This window comes from Cyanistes caeruleus, unplaced genomic scaffold, assembly GCF_971803275.1.
Source record: "Cyanistes caeruleus unplaced genomic scaffold, bCyaCae1.hap1.1 HAP1_SCAFFOLD_81, whole genome shotgun sequence".
Classification (NCBI taxonomy): Eukaryota; Metazoa; Chordata; class Aves; order Passeriformes; family Paridae; genus Cyanistes; species Cyanistes caeruleus.
This window is the reverse complement of record NW_028255891.1, coordinates 1,070,803-1,088,652: the sequence shown is the minus strand read 5'-3', so window position 1 is coordinate 1,088,652 and position 17,850 is coordinate 1,070,803. Positions and strand designations below refer to the sequence as shown.

At 51.3% G+C, this 17,850-nt stretch overlaps 1 protein-coding gene across 2 annotated transcripts in view; it reads left to right on the top strand.

Moving 5' to 3' along the window:
* The first annotated feature begins 3,276 nt into the window (after nt 1-3,276).
* The window catches only part of LOC147646729 (maestro heat-like repeat-containing protein family member 7), a 90,854-nt gene continuing 76,280 nt past the window's right edge, over nt 3,277-17,850 (top strand). The window contains exons 1-16 of one of the 2 annotated variants that reach the window (XM_086873049.1): nt 3,277-3,907; nt 4,007-4,162; nt 4,432-4,496; nt 4,606-4,755; nt 4,945-5,093; nt 5,398-5,545; nt 5,795-5,982; nt 6,072-6,209; nt 6,488-6,602; nt 6,775-6,912; nt 7,126-7,302; nt 7,439-7,594; nt 7,753-7,854; nt 8,078-8,180; nt 8,461-8,517; nt 8,808-9,245. In XM_086873049.1, the coding sequence (XP_086729175.1) occupies nt 3,784-3,907; nt 4,007-4,162; nt 4,432-4,496; nt 4,606-4,755; nt 4,945-5,093; nt 5,398-5,545; nt 5,795-5,982; nt 6,072-6,209; nt 6,488-6,602; nt 6,775-6,912; nt 7,126-7,302; nt 7,439-7,594; nt 7,753-7,854; nt 8,078-8,180; nt 8,461-8,517; nt 8,808-9,007 (2,166 nt within the window). In that variant the 5' untranslated portion in view covers nt 3,277-3,783 and the 3' untranslated portion in view covers nt 9,008-9,245. Of the gene's footprint in view, nt 3,908-4,006; nt 4,163-4,431; nt 4,497-4,605; nt 4,756-4,944; nt 5,094-5,397; nt 5,546-5,794; nt 5,983-6,071; nt 6,210-6,487; nt 6,603-6,774; nt 6,913-7,125; nt 7,303-7,438; nt 7,595-7,752; nt 7,855-8,077; nt 8,181-8,460; nt 8,518-8,807; nt 9,246-17,850 lie in introns of those variants that run through there. The other variant, XM_086873050.1, reaches the window with a different exon arrangement.

Below are 17,850 nucleotides of genomic sequence, written 5' to 3'. Positions count from 1 at the left end.
TCAGTATAAGATCTGTAAATTAAAGGGGGAGGTCTGGTGTTACTGCTCAAAGGCAAGTTTTAAAGACGGGCAGTTTCAAACTCCTGAAAGACAAAAGATCAAAACTACCCACTTCAGGTACAAGAGAGAAGTGGGAGGGATTCCTCCGATTTCAATTTATAGTCAATGTAATAAAACCATCTAGATCAGAAGAAAAAGACAATCCACCTTTGTAGCATATTACAAAATCAATCCTATGTTACAATAAAGCGAACTTGAAAACGTGTACTATAAGTGGAAAAATGTATTAAGAAGATAGAAATTTAAAACATGAAACAAAAGCTTCCTTCAATAATGAACCAATAATTTTAGATTTGTTAAAAAGTGAAGTTGACCGGGTATGTTTACAATTTGACCAAGTATTCTGTTTCTCCAGAGATGAAGACGAGTTAAATCCTAAAAGCAAAATATCAGACTGGGAGAAAAGTGAATGTGGTTAATCTCACACTCATCCCTCTGTAAGATTGAATAAAATAATACGAATTTTTAATGTGGTCAAATTATTAGGTGGGGGACTGTAATAAAGAATTGGATGAATAAAAATTCGAAAGAAAAGGTTTAAATAAAGTATATGTAATTGTAAATGATGAAAATATGGAATGAGAAATCCTCCTCCAGGTCGAGGCAGGATTTCTCTTCCAAAGCAACAGATTGCAGCCAAGCACCCAGATAACAATCGCAAGCAGGCACATCAGCGCCGAAAGAATGGGCAGGACACGGGCCATCGAACAAACAAAGGAACGGGCCCGGACGAGATATCGCCGAGCCCGAGCATCTCCGCCCTGACCACCTGTGCTGGAGAAATGGAGAAACTAGACAAAGGAAGAGGAGCCAGCCGAGATAGCCATCGGCTCCAGGATGGGTGCCACCACTCCACCCTAATGGCCCGGACCAAAATGATATCAAAAAGACATCCTGGACCTCTTTACATATGAGGAGCCTCTGCCCAACGTCTATTGACTCTATTCCCCAGTGCCAGGAAATCTATTCTTCGAACAATCAAGAACCTCTTAGCAAAGGGTGCCTGCTTGGAATTTGGCCTCGGGACACAAACTTCCTATAAAAACCCAGGCCAAAGGACTCTCAGGCGTGGATTTGGGAGCATCTATACCTTGCGTATAGACCCTGTCCACCCAGCGCTGCGCTGCTTATTTTATTGTGGTTTTTTTTTTCTCTTTGTTCGAATTTATTATTGTTTGATAATAAATTTTCTCTTTTATATAACCCGAAATTGCCTTTGCATTTATAACAACTTCAAATTGCCTCCATTTGTGGATAAAAAGAGTTTGGACCCAGCAGTCCTAATAAAGGAGCCAGAGTGTGGGTCCAGAGGCCAAATGGCCCTCCCAAGCCAGCTGAAGGAACAGCTCTGGGCAAAGACAACACTGTTTGAATCCTGAGACCTGGGCAGGAACAATGGGAATATGTCCCTGCAGCCAAGTGTTCTCTGCCAGAACAAGTCGATGGGATGGGATATTGTTTTACAGACCCTGCCAGACCAAATCTCCCTGTTTGCCCCAACGGCCCCTTTGGAAAATGCTCAGATCCATGGGGCTCCATGTGAAGGCTGATGTGACCCTGAGGGACTTCCACACCAATTCCAGACAGGAGCCTGGCTGTCCCTCAGGGACTGGGACTCGGCACCTCTCCAGCCGAAGGGGAAAGGACCCCAGCAAGCCTTGTTAGCCACAGACAGCGCGGTAAAGCTGAACAGCAAAGGACCTTGGGGACATTATTCTGGAATTCAAAAGGTGCCAGCTCCATGGACAACAGAATTATTGTTCCTAACGTGAATGAGAGTGAGGAAAAAGAATGAGTAAGCTTGTGATGGTAAAGCACAGAAATCCTTTCACATTGTGGTCTCCAACTAGAACAGGGCTTGGTTTCTCCGGAAGGGAAATCTCAGTCAATCCTGTAAAACTGATAATTGCATTCCTGTGTTCCACAGCACAGTTTTCTGTCAGTGTCCCTGCACTGGATCCGTTACGAGTCAGAGCCCATTGACAGAGTTTTGGCCACCCCACAGGGTGAGCCCTCCGAGGGAACCCCATTCCTCCCAACCTGAGCTGAGAACATACCCAGCAATTAGTTACATTGAGTATTTTGGCTACTTTGATCTTTAAATTTTCAAAATAATTTTGATTACTAATGCCTTGATTAAACTTCAGAGGTGTTTCTGGCAAACAAAGATCCTGGCTGACTCTGAAGATACAACTTACAGGTGTTGGGGGTTACGTGTCCTTTATTTTCTATTTAGTTCTGGCTTGCCTGTGGAATTTTTACTCATGACTTGCAGGGAAAACTTAACTGCGGGTACCTGGTGGGTGCTTGAGGAAAGATAAAGTTTGGCTGGGCCCAGGGGGGGAAGGGGGCAGGAAAAGGGGAGGGTGGGGACAGTTTGGTGTCTTCTTCAGCTTCGGAGAAGAACACTTTGGGTGCAGAGCTGTTGTGGTGGGGAGAAGGGAATTTCGCCATCACCCAGATGGAGCTGCTGCTTCTTCTCCTTCTTCCCTCTTCATTGGTGGCCTCGCACCCCCTGTCCTGCCGGGACGTGTGGCACTGCCAGCCACCGCCACGGAGCTGCTGATCCACCTCAGCCACTGGCCCGGGATCTCAGCTCATCCCTGCTGTTCCAGCTGAGTGTTCCTCAGAGCCCTGCAGGAGCACCAGCACTGACTGCCAACCCGAGGGGGTTTGTAAAACAAATCCTCTCCTCCATCCTTTCCCGTCTCAGCCCAGAAAGCTGTCACGGGGTCCCTGGCTCTGTTTTCTTGCTAACGCTGTAGTTATTGTTGTTTGTTTGCCTGGGTATAAATATTAGTAAAAAACTGTCATTCCTATCCCCAGATCTCTGCCTGAGAGCCCCTTGATTTCAAGATTATCATAATTCGGAGGGAGGGGGTCTACATTTTTCATTCCAAGGGAGGCTCCTGCCCTCCCTAGCAGACACCTGTCTCTCAACACTGAGACATTTCCATTAGTAAATTTTACAAAGTTTTCAATAAAATTCTTATTGATAAATTTGCCTCCATTTCATTTCTAACAAGCTGTTCCTAAAGATCCCGTCAGGCTGTCTTAGACACTTTGGGCAAGGGATTCCTTCCAAGCTGGGCCACTTGGGGGGGGATGGGGGCGGCCCCAGGGCGGAGGGCAGGGTGTGCAAGGGCCCTTTGTGACACGCTGCAGCACGGTCACCGTGGGATGGTGGCAACGGGAGCAGATGTCAAAGGGCCCTTTGTGACACGTGCTGACATAGGAGCTGGCGGTGACAGGGCCACGCCACAGTGCTCGGTGCACGCGACGGGTCAGGACGCGCCAGAGCGGTGCTGTGAGGAGCCCCCGCACAGCGCACTCCTTTGTGTCGGACCTGGAGCTTTTCTGAAGCACTATTACTACAGGTGACCTCGAGGCCAGACCACAGGTCTTGCTGACCTGTGGCCTTGCTGAGCCTTCCTTCTTAAGGTTCTCTTGAGGGCAGACCGTGGGACTTGGTGACCCGGAGCTTTTCCGACGTGTCGCCCATCCCTGCAGTCTCTGCCCTTGAGACCAGACCACAATCCCTGTCGAGGAGCCTCCTGTCCTTGTGGCAGGGGCCCTCAACACCCAAGTGCAGGACTCGCTGTCTTGCAATCTTGCCAGGACTTGAGTCTTGCAGGTGCCTTCCAGGCACGACTGCAGGACTTGCTGACTCTGAGTTTTTCCGAGCCATCTCTCCTGCAAGCAGCCATAAATCCAGTCACTGCCATGGAGCAGCGACCCCCAAGAGTGCCCAAGTTGGCCTGGCTTGAGGAGCAGGAAGAAGAAGGCTCTGGAGCTGTCCTGGCACAGGAGTCTGAAGAGGTGCAGGAGTTCCAGGCACCACAGGAGGGTGAGTTGCAGAGCTCAGCCTTAGGGCTAGTGCCTGTTGCCAGCTTGGCCCCATCCCATTACATGCCATGCCATCCCCTGGTGCTGTTCCTATGGAAAGGATTGGAGAGTCTGGAAGATTTGGAGCAGCGACCCCCAAGAGTGCCCAAACTGGCCTGGGTGGAGGAGGAGGAAGAGGAGGTCGAGGAAGAAGGTCCTGGAGCTGCCCCAGCACCAGAGACCGAAGAGGTGCAGCAGTTGCAGCCGCTGGAGGAGGGTGAGTGGCAGAGCTGGGCCACAGGGCTGGTGCCTGCGGCCATCTTGGCCCCATCCCATCCCATTGCATCCCATCTCATCCCATCCCACACTGTCCTGTGGAGACACACCCATGGACAGCACAAAAAAGGGGCTGGGGCTGCCCCCGCAGCAGTGGCCGTGCTGCATCCCCTGGGGCATCCCGGGACTGTCCCTGCCTGGGGAACGCAGGGCTGGGCTGTGCTCTCCGGCCTCTCCCGCAGCCCCTCAGCTCTGGCTGCTCTTTGCCAGATGCAGCCATGGACGGCACACAAGAGCAGGACACCGCCCGTGGCCGCTTCCGCAGAGCAGCGCAGGTACCTGCAGCCATCCCCACCTGCGCTGGGCCTGCTGGCGCTGCTCAGCCCAGCACCGCACTTGGAGCACTCCATGCAACTTCCCTGCCTTCCTGCCCTTCTCCTACAGTTTCTTTACCAATTCATCACGAGAATTGGCAAGGAAGACACCAGACCTATGGACACTGAGGTCAAAGCATCCTCAGAGGTCTTGGTAGAACAGAGCAGCGCTGCCCAGCTGGATCTGCTTGTAGAGACGGCTCTTTTCAATCCAGAGCAAGTAAGCAGCCTGTGGCCAGCCTTTGATCCTCCAGCAATTGCTTGGCTTTCCCAAGCCACGCCTGCTGCTCACTTGAAGCTTTTGAGGCCATGGCAGCGGGCTGGAAGAGAAGCACTTGTCTGGGGAAGAAGCTGGGCACATTGCTGACTCCCTCTGCTGGCATTCCAAGTCTCCCTGTGCCTTCTCCAGGTGCCCGGCGTGGTGAGGTACATCCACCAGTGGCTCATGGCCAATGAGGCTGCTGAGCACAGGATGGACTGGGCCCTGATGCAAGTGGCCGAGGCAGAGCCCGATGATGTGGCCATCACTCTCCTGCGGGTGGCCCCAACGTGTGACAGGTATGGGGCCCAGCTGCCCCGAGGCCTCAGGGCTCCCCAGCCCATCACCCTGTACAGCCCGGCCCAGGGCTGTGAGCAACACAGATTTGCAGGGCCCTCTGGCTGCTCCCTTTGCCAGCCCTGCTACAAAGTCAGCCCCCGAGCCCGCTGCCGTGCTGCCAGCCTGCCCCTCAGGGGCCTGTCCCCACAGGGCTGGGCTGCCTGGCTGCTGCTGCCGCTCAGGGCCAGTGGGCACAGGCAGAGCTGGCGGCCAGCTCAGCTCCCCGCTGCTGCCCAGCCCACGGTGCTGTGTCTGACCCCGCAGAGCTGCTATGGCCATGTGGACGACCATCTTGCTCTCGCCCTGGATTTCAGAGGAAGTGACACCGCTCCTCATCAATGTGGTGGGGAGCTGGCCGCAGAAAAACCTGGGCACCTCTGATGGGGACAAGACGGCTGTCTTTTCCCTGACTGTGAGTTTCTGGAGCTGGCCTTTGCTCACCGCAAGGCCGGCCGCCTCTCCAGCAGCTCTGTTGCCTCCTTCCCCCACTGCATCTCCCTGCTTCAGGCACTGGCCACAAACCTGGCCTAGGGGCAGCTTCAGGGCCACCAGGCCCGCTGCTCCCCCTGCGTCTGCCCCGGCCTCTCCCTGCCACGCTCAGGCCCTGCCACACGGACGCCCCGGCACTGAGCGCTGTCTCAGGCTGCTTTGTCCTCTGCAGGCAACTCTGGTGATGTGGAAGATCCTCCAGGGGCCCTGTTGCCCACAGATCCTCACAGTCTATTTCCCCCGCCTCTTTGTGCATCTCCTCTTCCAAACGTACTTCAGTACTTTGTATATGACAGAGGACGTCCATACCTTCTGGAAGGAATGCCAGGAGCAACACGGCCTCTCCACCAGCCCCAACAGGTGCTCCATGCCACTCCTCCTGTCCCTGCCACTTCCCCAGACTCACAGCCAGCGCTCCCAGCGTCACCTGGGCTTTGCTGTGCACACAGGTTTGCAGTGCAGACCCTGAAGGCCCTGCTCTGCAGTCTCCACTTGGAGCATGTGGTGGTGGCAATGGAACGCAAGCGTGGCTGGGACACGCTGCTCTGTGCTGACACCCACCACTATGCCGTGGGTCTGCTGGCCAGGTGAGCCCCCCTTCTCCCCACTGCCTCTGACGTTTGTGCCCCCTGCCCGGGATGCCCCCCACAGTCCCCGTGGCCATGGGCCTGAGGACCTCGTCACCGAGGGATGGCCAAGGAGACTGCAAAAGGCTGTGAGAGGAGGGTGCCCAGGAGCAGCCACATCTGAAGGGCCCAAATACCCTCACAGGGTGCTGGGGCAATAGGACAACTGTGTCAGTCAGTCCTGGGAGAGGTTTTTTGCACCCTTGCTGAGACTCTTTCTGCCATTTTCTGCCTTCCAGGGTAATGCGCCGTGCATCCGCCCACTTGTGCAAAAGCATCTTAAGCTACCTGCTTGAGGTGCTCAGCAAACCGTTGCCACACTGGGATGTCTCTGCCATGGCATTCCTTGTGGAGGTGAGCCTGATGGCCAGCACTACCTCGCTCAGCTCCCTGCCAGCCCTGTCCCCTGGCATAGCCACAGCTGCCTGGGACGGCACCCGCGCCCTGTGCTACTGCCTGGGCCCAGCCCTGCGCACTTCCAGGCTCCTGCCGGCCAGCTCCCCTCTCACTGCCCTGTGCCTTTCAGCTCCTAGATTGCCTGGACTTGAGTGACTGTGGTGACAGCCTAATGGAGATCTTGTATAAGTACCTGTGGTACAACTCCACAGAGATGCATCACCAGGTGCTCAGGGCTCTCCTCCTGCTAAAGGACCGTCCCTCCATGGTGAGAAGGGGGCAGCAGCTGAAGCCGTGTGGGCAGCATGAGGCTGGGCAATGCTGTCACTTGGCCTTGGCTGGCCTTTGCCTTGGGCGCTGAGGCAGCTCCTCGCAGCTCTCCTGCCTCCTGCTTCAGCTGCCCGAGTGCTTTGGGACAGCCCTTTGGCCTCTGGGCCCTGCGGCAGCTGCCCGGGCTTTCACACCCTTGTGTTCTGCACAGGCCGAAAGAATTCAGAGCCTGACAGGAAGACTAGTGCACCTCCTGTGGGACTTGGACAGTGACGTGGCCAGGATGAGCATTGCTCTCCTGAGCTATATTTTCCTGGATGAAGAAACCCCAATATCCTGGCGCAGGGCCCTGCAGCTGGCTGAGCCGCTCCTGAAACTCCTGGACAATGTAAGGCTCTGTGCCCCAGCCACGGCCACTGCCTGCTGCCCGGACACTTTGTGCCCTGTGCATTTGCAGGCCTGCGCCAATGTGGGCCACAAGAAGCCAATGATGAGGTCATTTTTCCTTCCTTCCTTTCATACAGCCTGATAGCCAGGTGCAGCTGCTCTCCATGTCTCTCCTTCGAAGAATGATGTCGTCGGCAGAAGAAGAAGGAAGAAAGCCCCTGAAGGAACGAGTGTACCAGAGCCTGCTCCCACTCTTTTTCCACTGCCAAGATGAGAATCGGCATGTGGCAGAGGTGAGGACTCCTGGGCTGCTGCTGCGCCTTGGCAGGGGGCTCAGCTGCCTCCTGCCCTGACGCGGGCTTGCAGGCTGCAGCCTCCTCCAGCCCTTGGCACTGGGACACTCCTGTGCCCTGCCTTGTGGGGCCATTTGCGGCTCTCTGCTGCTCCCCAGGCCTCTCGGACAACGCTCCTTCGCGCGGCTGGCTTTCTGAAGAGGCCAGACCTGGAAAAAGCGGTGAGGAAGGAGAAGCTGTGGAAGTTTGCCAAGCTCGTGGTAAGGGCGGGCTGCAAGTGCCAGCCAAAGGCTAGAGAAGCCCCCTGGCCCCGGTGCTCAGTGTGTGGGGCTGGCAGCTGTGCCCCTGCCCACTGCTGCAGCCGGGGGCCGCACGGCTTCTCAGGGCTGGCCGGGCACGGGAGGCCGGGACTGGCCGCAGGCAGCAGCGCCCGGCCGAGGGGCAGAGCCCGCGCCAACCCTTCCCTCCTGCCGCTCTCTCCAGCTGGCAGACCACAGGATCCCCTTGGCCCAGCACCTGCGCCGGGCCCTGCAGTACCTGCAGGACCCACAGGAGACCCTGCGAGCGGCGGCCATCAGGGTCATCGGTGAGTCCCGAGCCCGGGCTCCCTCCCCGCCCCGCCGCAGCTCGGCCCCAGCCCCGGCTGCTGCCCCGGCAGCGGCACCCGGGCCCGGCGCCCTGGAGCCCCGGCTGCCCTCGGGGCTGCTGCTGCCGGCCTCTGGCAGCCGTGCCCTTGGGCTGGGTTAGGATGCGGTAAGGGCCCGGGCTGAGCCCTGCCGGGGCAGGAGGCCGTGTGGCCACAGGGCTGGCAGCGCCGCTGGCAGGGAGCTGTGCTGCTGGGACCCTGACAGGCTCTGTGTTCTCAGGGATGGCCGGGGAGCAGCTGAGGGGGCAGCACGCAGAGCTCCAGGTGTTGTGCAGAGGTGAGCCACGGTAGCGGGCTGACAGTGGTGGCTGTCGGGGGCAGCTGCAAGCCCTGGCCAGGCTGTGGAGGGCTCTGCTCCCTGTGCCGATGAGGGACGGCGTGGGCAGAGCACAGTGAGATTTCAGGGCCACGTGGGGCATTTGTGGCCAGCAGCTTCGGGCTGACCCCCTTGGTCCCTGCTCCCTCCTGGCCAAGGCAAGAGCCGGCTGGCATGGCCCTGGCAGGGGGCTCTCGATGGGCCCCCACAGCTCTGGGGTCTGACCGTGGCTCTGTTTGTCTCTCTTGCAGCCCTCGAACGCCTGACGGAGGACAGAAGCGGTGCCGTGTCAGATCTGGCACTTGAAACGCTGTATGTCCTCCGGGCCATCCAGAGTGCCCGTTACTCCATTCTCCAGAGGATGCAAGACCAAATCCTCAGGGCATGGAGGACACGGCCTCGTCTGTCGGGCCTGGGCTGGCTGCGCTGCTGGAGGTGTACTCAGAGCTGACCTGAGAGGCTCTGTCTTCTGGGGCCACATGGGCCAGCCAGGATTTTTTTTTTCATAAGGGTTGTTCTTTTCCTTTTTTCTCTTCTTTTTACTATGTAAATAATGTAGGATATGTTAGGGCTGAGAGGCTCTGTCTTCTGGGGCCACATGGGCCATCTGTTAGTTTTTGTTTGATAGAGATTGTTCTTTGTTTCGTTTCCATCTAGTATGTAAATAATATAGGATATGTTATAAACCACAAGAGTCCCAAGACCTTTCCTTTGCTGCCCAGGGTGTGCGGGGCATAGGGGAAGAGAGGGAAAAGGGTTCTTGTGTTCAGCAACCTGCCAGGGCATGCAGTGGTGCAGGGGAAATGGCCAGAAGCCCCTTGGCCTTTGGTGGTTGTGCTGAAGCCACAAGCCCTGTGGCAGGCAGGAAGCGCCATCTGTGTCCTGCTGCCCGTGTGTTGGTGCCGTGATGGCTGAGGAGCTGCTGGAGCTCCTGTGGGGCTGCGGCGCTGCTGCCGGGCCAGGCTGGGGGAGCCCCTGAGGGCACGGGGTGCTGGGAGGCCGTGAAGGGATGAGGGGCTGCGGAGGCCCAGACAGGACAAGGCAGTGGGAAGGCACAAGGGGGATGTGTGAGGGAGTGGGTGGCAGGAGGTTCCAAGGGGACAGAAGGCCCTGGAGGAGCCGGGGTGGTGGGAAGCCCTGAGGAATTGGGTGTCAGAGGCCATAAGCAGCCCCCGGGCAGCCGCCTGGTCCCTGACACCCGGCTGCTCCGGTGCTGTCCCAAAATGTCCCCCAGGCCTGCAGCAGAAGGCCTGGAGGCTGGGACACCACCCCAGCGGGAGGGTGGGGACAGCCCGAGGTGCCCAGGCTGGGCTAGCTGGGGACATGGAGGGCAGGGGGTGCTGCCAGGCCACGGCCACTGGGTGCCTTCAGGAAGGGGCAGTGGGCAGAGGCAGGGCTGGCGGCCAGCCCGGGCCCTCGCGGCTGCCCAGGCCACGCTGCTGTGACCGAGGCCCCCCTGACACAGAGCTCGGGGCCCACAGAGCTGCTGCCACCATGGGGAGGGTGGCGATGTCTCCTCCGGCAGGGCTGCCCAGTGGCTGCTGCCCAAGCGGCTCTGGAGCCCACAGAAACAGCAGCAGAGTGTGCCCAGGAACAGCAGCAGCCCCAACGTCAGCACCTGCACACTGAGGCGTCCGCAGCAGCCGGGTGCCAAACAGGGGGAGGCTTTGGGCACAATTGCCTTTGCTTTGGCAAAAGGCTTCAGCAGAGTTGGCCACAATGGCTTTCTCTTCACTTGCAGCCTCACAGCAACGCTTGCCAGCTTCAGCTGCAGCCTGTGCCTGTGACTGACTTGGATGGCCGTGCTTGAGGGCGAGCTCGCCTTCCACACTCAGGTGTCCCAAGGCAGCGGCATTGGCACCATCCTGAGTGAGAGAGAGAGAGAGAGAGAGAGAGAGAGAGAGAGTCTGATGGGGCAGCTGCCCTCCCTGTCATCTGTCCAGGCACCTTAAAGACACATGAAACCAAATCCTGGACTTGCTTGGAACAAAGGAAGAAGCAGCATGTGCTGAAAAAAACCAGGGACTTACACGGCTCAGTTTTGCTCTCCACTTGGGCAATCCCAGAATCCCTGAGCACTTGGTGTTGCAAAGTATCATCAACATCATCCAGCCTCCAACCACCCTGCCATGGGCACAGGTGGTGTGCAGGCACAGGTGTCACTAGAATTGGGAGAACACTTTTCCATGTTGACCTTTTCCTCTCCTGGATTTCAAGCAGAGATGAAAACATCATCTGGTGAATGACAGGTGAATAGTGTAGCTCACAGAACTAGGAGTAGGAGTCTCCAGTGGCCCATGGTGTGTCCATTCAACCATTGTTAGATTGTCCAGTTGGAGCTCAGCGCGGTGCAGCCCGGGCACAGGCACCACGCTGGTCCATTTCAGCATCCCAAAGTCTTGGTGGCTCCCTGTGCACCCATTGTCTCCTGAATCCATTCTTGAATTCCCAGTTACTGCTGTGCTGGACATGAGAACACAGGAGCAGCTTGTTTGCCTCATTCTTGCCTTTTGCTGCTCCTGCCTAAAGGAATCAGCAGGACTATATGCTGATGGAATGGGATCGCCGAACAGCAGGGACTTTGTCTGTAGAGTCTAAAACTAAAACCTTGTCTGACTGTTCAGACACTCTAAAATCCAGGGTGAGAATGACAGCTTTGGTATGGAAGAATCCTAGAAATCATGACTTGTGATTTTTCTAGTCAAGGATTTGAATGCCAGTGTGGAAACTACCAAAATATTCAAACTTGTTTTCATTGGCAACCCTTTTGAAATGGCATCAGCACACCTCCAGGGGACAGGGTATGACAGTGGGAACAGTACTTGGCAGCTCATGGCTTCAGATGTGGGAGGTAAATATTTTCCCTAGGTACACATTGAAGTTGAAGTTTTCCCAGGGTTTGGATTGACTGGTCATTGCAGGTAACTTTAATCAATGCAAAAGGATGTAAAAGCAGAGTTTCTGGAGAATGTGCACTAGGGAGGGAATAGGGAGAAAATCTTGAACACAGCCAGCAGGCTCTGGAAAAATTGATAAAAATTAAAATTAAAAATAGATGTAGCACTGTGACTGTTCAGACAGGACTCTTTGTGTCTGGAGGTGATTGTAAAACATTTTAAAATCTTAGGAAATTCGGGAACTCAGAAAGAAAGTTAGGCTTGGCAAGCCCTGGGAAAAGTAGGCCCTGGAAATGTTAGGCCTTGTGCTTGCTAAAGATCATGTGAAACTGCACCTGTGTAATCAATATATGATAAATGATAGAATTGTTAGATGTGATTAGATATAATTATTGTTTAAAGAACATGAGGAACAATGTTAGGGGGCTGAGGTGGGATCACGAGAAATCCATGCTTGGGTAAAAACAATGCATACAATAGAACAATGTAAGTTTAATAATTAATATGTAAGTTATATAATGATAGAGTACCAAACATGTTCAGCTCAAAAGCAAGATGGGTCAGATTTGGGTCTGTGTACCCCTGACACCCAGAGCTCTTCACTAAAGCACCTTCATATAATCATTGTGTGATGATGTGTGTTCCTGAACTCTAACATTTTGGTGACCCAGATGGGACCTTGTGAGTGCTGCTGAGTGAGCTCGCGACCCGATCCTGCTCCAGCCGGCACCGAGGGATTCTCGGGGAGCCCATCAGCCGCGACCGTCTGCGCTGCTCACAGCGTCCCCAGGAGAAGAGGTAAGGTGCTTTCACTTTGGTTTGGGTGCCTGCCAATAAGACGCAGCAAAAGCTGCGCTTGGTTGGGCTAAAGGAATTCCTGTTGGGATTGCCTGGGCGCTGTCCGTCAGACGACTGCGAAAGCGTTGCAGGTTCGGCATTTGTGGTGTATTGTAGTTGTGACATGGAGAAGCTTAAAGGGGTTTTGGGCAGCAATGCTCTCATAGCAGGAACTTCTCCTTTGGGGTGCTTATTAGCACATTGGAAACAAGGTCACTTTGGGGAAGAATTACATAAGGCTGAATTGATTTTGGTGAGATCTCCCCACGGAAAAAGACCCCTGTGACACTGTCTCATCTGTTGGTAGCTATAACCTCTCTCTTTCTTTACTTTGTTTTCTTTCTCCTCTCTCTCTCTCTCACTCCCTCTCCTCTATCACATAGTCTTTGTTATCACTAAAATAAATGTACATTATTGCTGTTGTGATTTCAACTGAAATCCCTTGTGTCCTTTTTGCCCTCTGAGATCAAAGAAACTTCTCGCGACTCCCACTGGCGTTAGCGAATCGTGACATTTAAACTGGAGTCACGGACAGGATTTCTGACAGACAGAAGGGGCTGCAGGTTTGTTGTGCAGTCTGTATTAGGGGAAAGATGTTTTGCTCCAGCCGCACCCAGCCCGACACTCCCAAGAGAGTGAGCGGTGTCTAGAAAGCAAGGGGGGCAACTCAAATTTCCCACAAACTGCACCGCCGAGGTGAAAAGCACCCCACACTCACTTGAGGGCTCTGTCTGCAGAATTTCACAAATGATCTCTTAGTGCAAAAGGGTGGGAATGTTTTTGTTGTTGTTGTGTGTATGAATTTTGAGTGCTTGGTGTAGCAAAGAGACAATCAGAATTTTAAACTGAAGGAGTGCCTCCTGAGCAGATTTGGTCTTTTTACCCACACAGGGAAGCAAAAAGCAGTGTGGGTGTGGGTGTGGGTGTGGGTGTGTTTATAATTGAAGTTTATACCTCCCTATAGTGGTTTTCCCTTTGTAAAAATGACTGAAAAGGGCAGTGCTGAAGTTAAAGCTGCATTTTATGCTCTGTTAGCAAAACACAATGCCAGACCTTCTGTGGGAGGGGAAAAGCAGGCGCTTAGTTAGTGGTTTAATTTGGAAAATGTGATTGATAGAGTGTGTTCTTTACAAGATGAAAGAAAATTTAAATTGGTCAAAAATCAAACTCTACTCTGCTCAGTTTTGGGAGCTTGTTTTACAGCAGCTCCAAAAACTGGCTTTAAGCAAAGAATTGAGGAAAGAAGAGGGGGAAACCTCTGTCCTGAATCAAATTTACCCTCCAAAAGAGCTAATTCATTCCAGTAGAAATGATGGACCTGTAAAAATGGCAGAAGAAAAATCAGAGAAAGCAAAGGTGTTAGATGCATTGGTTCTCTTAAGGAAAACCCAGACAAGAGAAAAGAAATCTCTCACTGCCAGTATTGGTGGTCACTGGAGATAAAGAAGGGGGTCCCCAGCAAGGTAATAGATGGCTTCTCACTTCAAAGTTGAGTGAAGTTGTTTCTAATTGGCACTGTCCCAAGTTCATTGTATGGAATGCCCCATTGGATAACCCAGCACAGCTCCACAGGCTCTGGGCTGTGAGCCAAAGCCGTCTCCTTCTCAGCTTCTGGGAGTGGAGCCCAAAGAGCCTCAGAATCAGGGAAACTGGGAACTCTGCCTCTCCTGGGTGAGCAGAGAGGCAGAGGTTGCTTTTATTTCAAATGCTCACGAGAAATAACAAAACTGGAGACATATTGATTACAGCAATAGTGTGTAGAGAATATTTGAACAGAAGGTGGGCATGATATTTTAGTAAAGGCCTGTCTGCACAAACCAGCTTTTGGTATAAGTTGTGATATTAAAGGCTCATGTCCTTGAAACTTTCCTGAAGCAGAGAGAATGAAGCAAAACAACATCCTTGCGTATAAGAGAAAAAATGTAAACCTGTGTGGATTAACCAAGAATAACTTGCTTAGCCCGGGAACCCTGTAAAACCCTATAAAAGTGTGCTGAAGATAGAAATAAATGGTGTTCTCCATACTTCTGTGAAGGCTAGGCTGAATAGTCTGAGCGGTTTCTCAATAATAGTGGGTCCTATACATCCACTTTTTACTTTTGTAGTTAACACTGGAGCCCAAATTTCTGTGTTGACCAATAAAGACTAGTGCAGGATTTGAGAGCAATATATGGAATAACTAAAGATATTTACCCAGTGGTAGCTAATCCTTGCACATTGTTAACATCTATAAAAGAGAAAGAGAAATGGTTTACTGTACTTGATTTAAAAGATGCCTTTGTCTGCACACCCCTTGACAAAAAAAGTAGGAAACTGTTTGTCTTTGAGTGGGAAAGTCCAGAAAATAGAAGGAAAACTCAGCTCACCTGAACACGACTCCCACAAGGATACAAGAACAGTCCAACCCTATTTGGAAGCCAGCTGGGGAAGGAGCTGGAGATTTGGACTGAGAACGGGCAAGTACTGAGAAAACAATACCTGCTGTTACAGTATATTGATGGGGTACTGATAGCTACAGAAGAGAAAACAACCTGCATAAAGGTAACAATTGAAATTTGAAATCAGCTGGGAATGGGAGGATATAAGGAGTCTAAAGAAAAGGCACAAATTGCCTGGCAGAGTGTGATTTCCCTGGGATGTGAAATCTCACCAGGGCAATGTAAGCTGGGTACTAATTGTATTCAAGCTATTTGTGCTATTCCAGAACCCCAGAACGTGCATGAGCTGCGAGTCTTCCTTGGGATGACAGGGTGGTGCTGCCTGTGGATCATGGACTATGGACTAATTGCAAAAGGCCTGGATGAGGCCCAGAAGACGCAGCCGTTTACCTGGGGCAGAGCACAGAAGGAGGCCTTCCTCAAACTGAAGGAGGCATTGACAACTGCTCCGGCGTTCGGATTGCCAGATTTGTCCAAAGATTTCCAGCTGTTTGTGCATGAAAGACTACACCTAGCACTGGGAGTGCTGAGCCAAGGTTTGGGAAGCTGGGAAAGGCCGGTAGGCTGCTTTTCCAAACAGCTTGACAAGGGGAGTGCTGGATGGCCTTCATGCCTGCGGGCAGTTGCAGCCAGCGTGATGCTGCCACAAGAAGCCAGGAAACTCACCATGGGTAGACACATAGATGTCTCTGTGCCACACATGGTGAGCACTGTTTTAGAACAAAAGAGGGGCCATTGGCTATCTCCAAGCAGGATGATGAAATTCCAGGTAATCCTGACTGAGCAGGATGATGTCACACTAAAGACAACTGACCTCTTGAATGCAGCTCTGTTCCTGGGTACCACAACTGAAGAAGGCCCATTAGAGCATGACTGTGTAGAAGTAATAGAGGACACCTATTTGGCAAGAGAAGACCTGAAAGACATCCCACTGGAGCAAGCAGAGTGAGAGCTATTCACAGATGGAAGCAGCTTGGTGGAGAACGGGACCAGATACGCTGGATATGCGGTAACAGCAGTCAGTGCAATAGTGGAGGCAAAAGCATTATCAGCAAATGCATCTGCCCAGAGGGCAGAACTGGTTGCCTTAAGCAGAGCACTAGAATTGAGTAAAGGGAAAAGGGGAAACATCTGGACTGGCTCAGAGTATGCTTTGGAGTAGTGCATGTCCACAGAGTGCTGTGGAAAGAAAGAAGACTGCTGTCTTCTCAAGGCACACACATTAAACATCAAGATGCAGTCCTGCAATTGATAAAAGCAATACAAAACCTGAACAAGTAGCAAATATGCACTGCAAAGGACACCAATCAGGAAACTCCAAAATTTGTGAAGAAAATGGAAAAGCAGACTGGACAGCTCGACAGATTGCTCGAGAAGTGCAAAGAACAATGGCATTGATTTCTTTAAAAGTTAATGTATCTCAATTTAATTTGCCTCCAAAACAAATATATTCAGTAGGAGATGAGAAATTGGGGCATTTGCTAAATGTTTTGAGTTTTGAGACAATTTAGGGAATTTTGTGGGATTTTCATGGAATTTTGTGAGAAATTGAGGAGATTTAGGGAATTTCGTGTGATTTTTCTGGAATTTTGTGGACCTTTGTGTAGATTTTGTTGGATGTTTCTGGAATTTGTTAAGGTTTTGAGGAGATTTAGTGAATTTTGTGGGATTTTTCATGAATTTTTTTTATATTTGAGGACATTTTGTAGGATGTTGGTGGAATTTGGTAGGGTTTTGAAAAAAGTTAGGAATTTTTGTGAGATTTTCTGGGATTTTGAGGTAACTTGAAGAATTTTGAGGGATTTTTCTTAGATTTTCTGTGAATTGATGGAGATTTTGTGGGCTGTTTCAGGAATTTGGTTGGGTTTTGAGAAGATTTAGGGGATTTGTGGAATTTCTCTGGAAATTTGTGGTGCTTATCATAAATTTTGTGGGATTTTTCTTAAATTTTGTGGACATTTGTGGAGATTTTGTGAGATGGTCCTGGAATTTTGTGAGATAATGAGGAAATTTAGGTTTTTTTGAGGGATTTTTCTTGAATTTTGTGGACATTTGTGGAGATTTTGTGGGATGTTTCGGGAATTTGGTTGGATTTTGAGAAGATTTAGGGAATTGTGTGGGGCTTTTCCAGAATTTTGTGGGATTTGGAGGAGACTTGAAGAATATTGAGGGATTTTTCCTAGATAATGTGGAAGTTTGTGGAGGTTTTGTGAGATGTCTCTGGAATTTTGTAATGTTTCCAGAAGATTTAGGGAATTTTGTTGCATTTTTCTGCAATTTTGTGGGGCTTTTCCAGAATTTTCTATGATATTGAGGAGATTTTGTGGGATGTTTCTGGAATTTTGAGGGAATTTTTGTCGGATGTGTACGAGACATGAAGAATTTTTTGGGATTTTTCTTTGATTTTTTTGGAAGTTGTCGGAGATTTTGTGAGATGTTGCAGGAATTTGGTTGGGTTTTGAGAAGATGTAGGGAATTTTGTGGGATTTTTCCTGGAATTTTGTGGAATTTCTCTAGAATTTTGTGGGATATTGAGGAGATTTTGTGGGATGTTTGTGGGATGTTTGTGGGATTTTGAGGAGACTTGAAGAATTGTGTGGGATTTTTCCTAGATTTTGTGGAAATTGTTGGAGATTTTGTGAGATGGTGCAGGAATTTGGTTGTGTTTTGAGAAGATTGAGGGAATTTTGTGGGATTTTTCCTGGAATTTTGTGGAATTTCTCTAGAATTTTGCGGGATATTGAGGAGATTTTGTGAGATGTTTGTGGGATTTTGAAGAGACTTGAAGAATTTTGTGGTATTTTTCTTGAATTTTGTGGGAATTTGTGGACATTTTGTGGGATGTGGCTGGAGTTTGGTAGGATTTTGAGAAGATCCAAGGAATTTTGTAACATTTTCCTGGAATTTTGAGGATTTCTCTTGAATTTCTTGGAATCTGGAGGAGACTTGAAGAATTTTGAGGGAATTTTCTTAGATTTGGTGGAAATTTGTGGGGATTTTGTGACATGTCTTTGGAATTTTGTAATGTTTGGAGAAGATTTAGGGAATTTTGTGAGGATTTTCCAGAATTTTGAGGGGCTTTAAAGAATTTTGTGGGAGTTTTCTTGAATTTTGTGGAAATT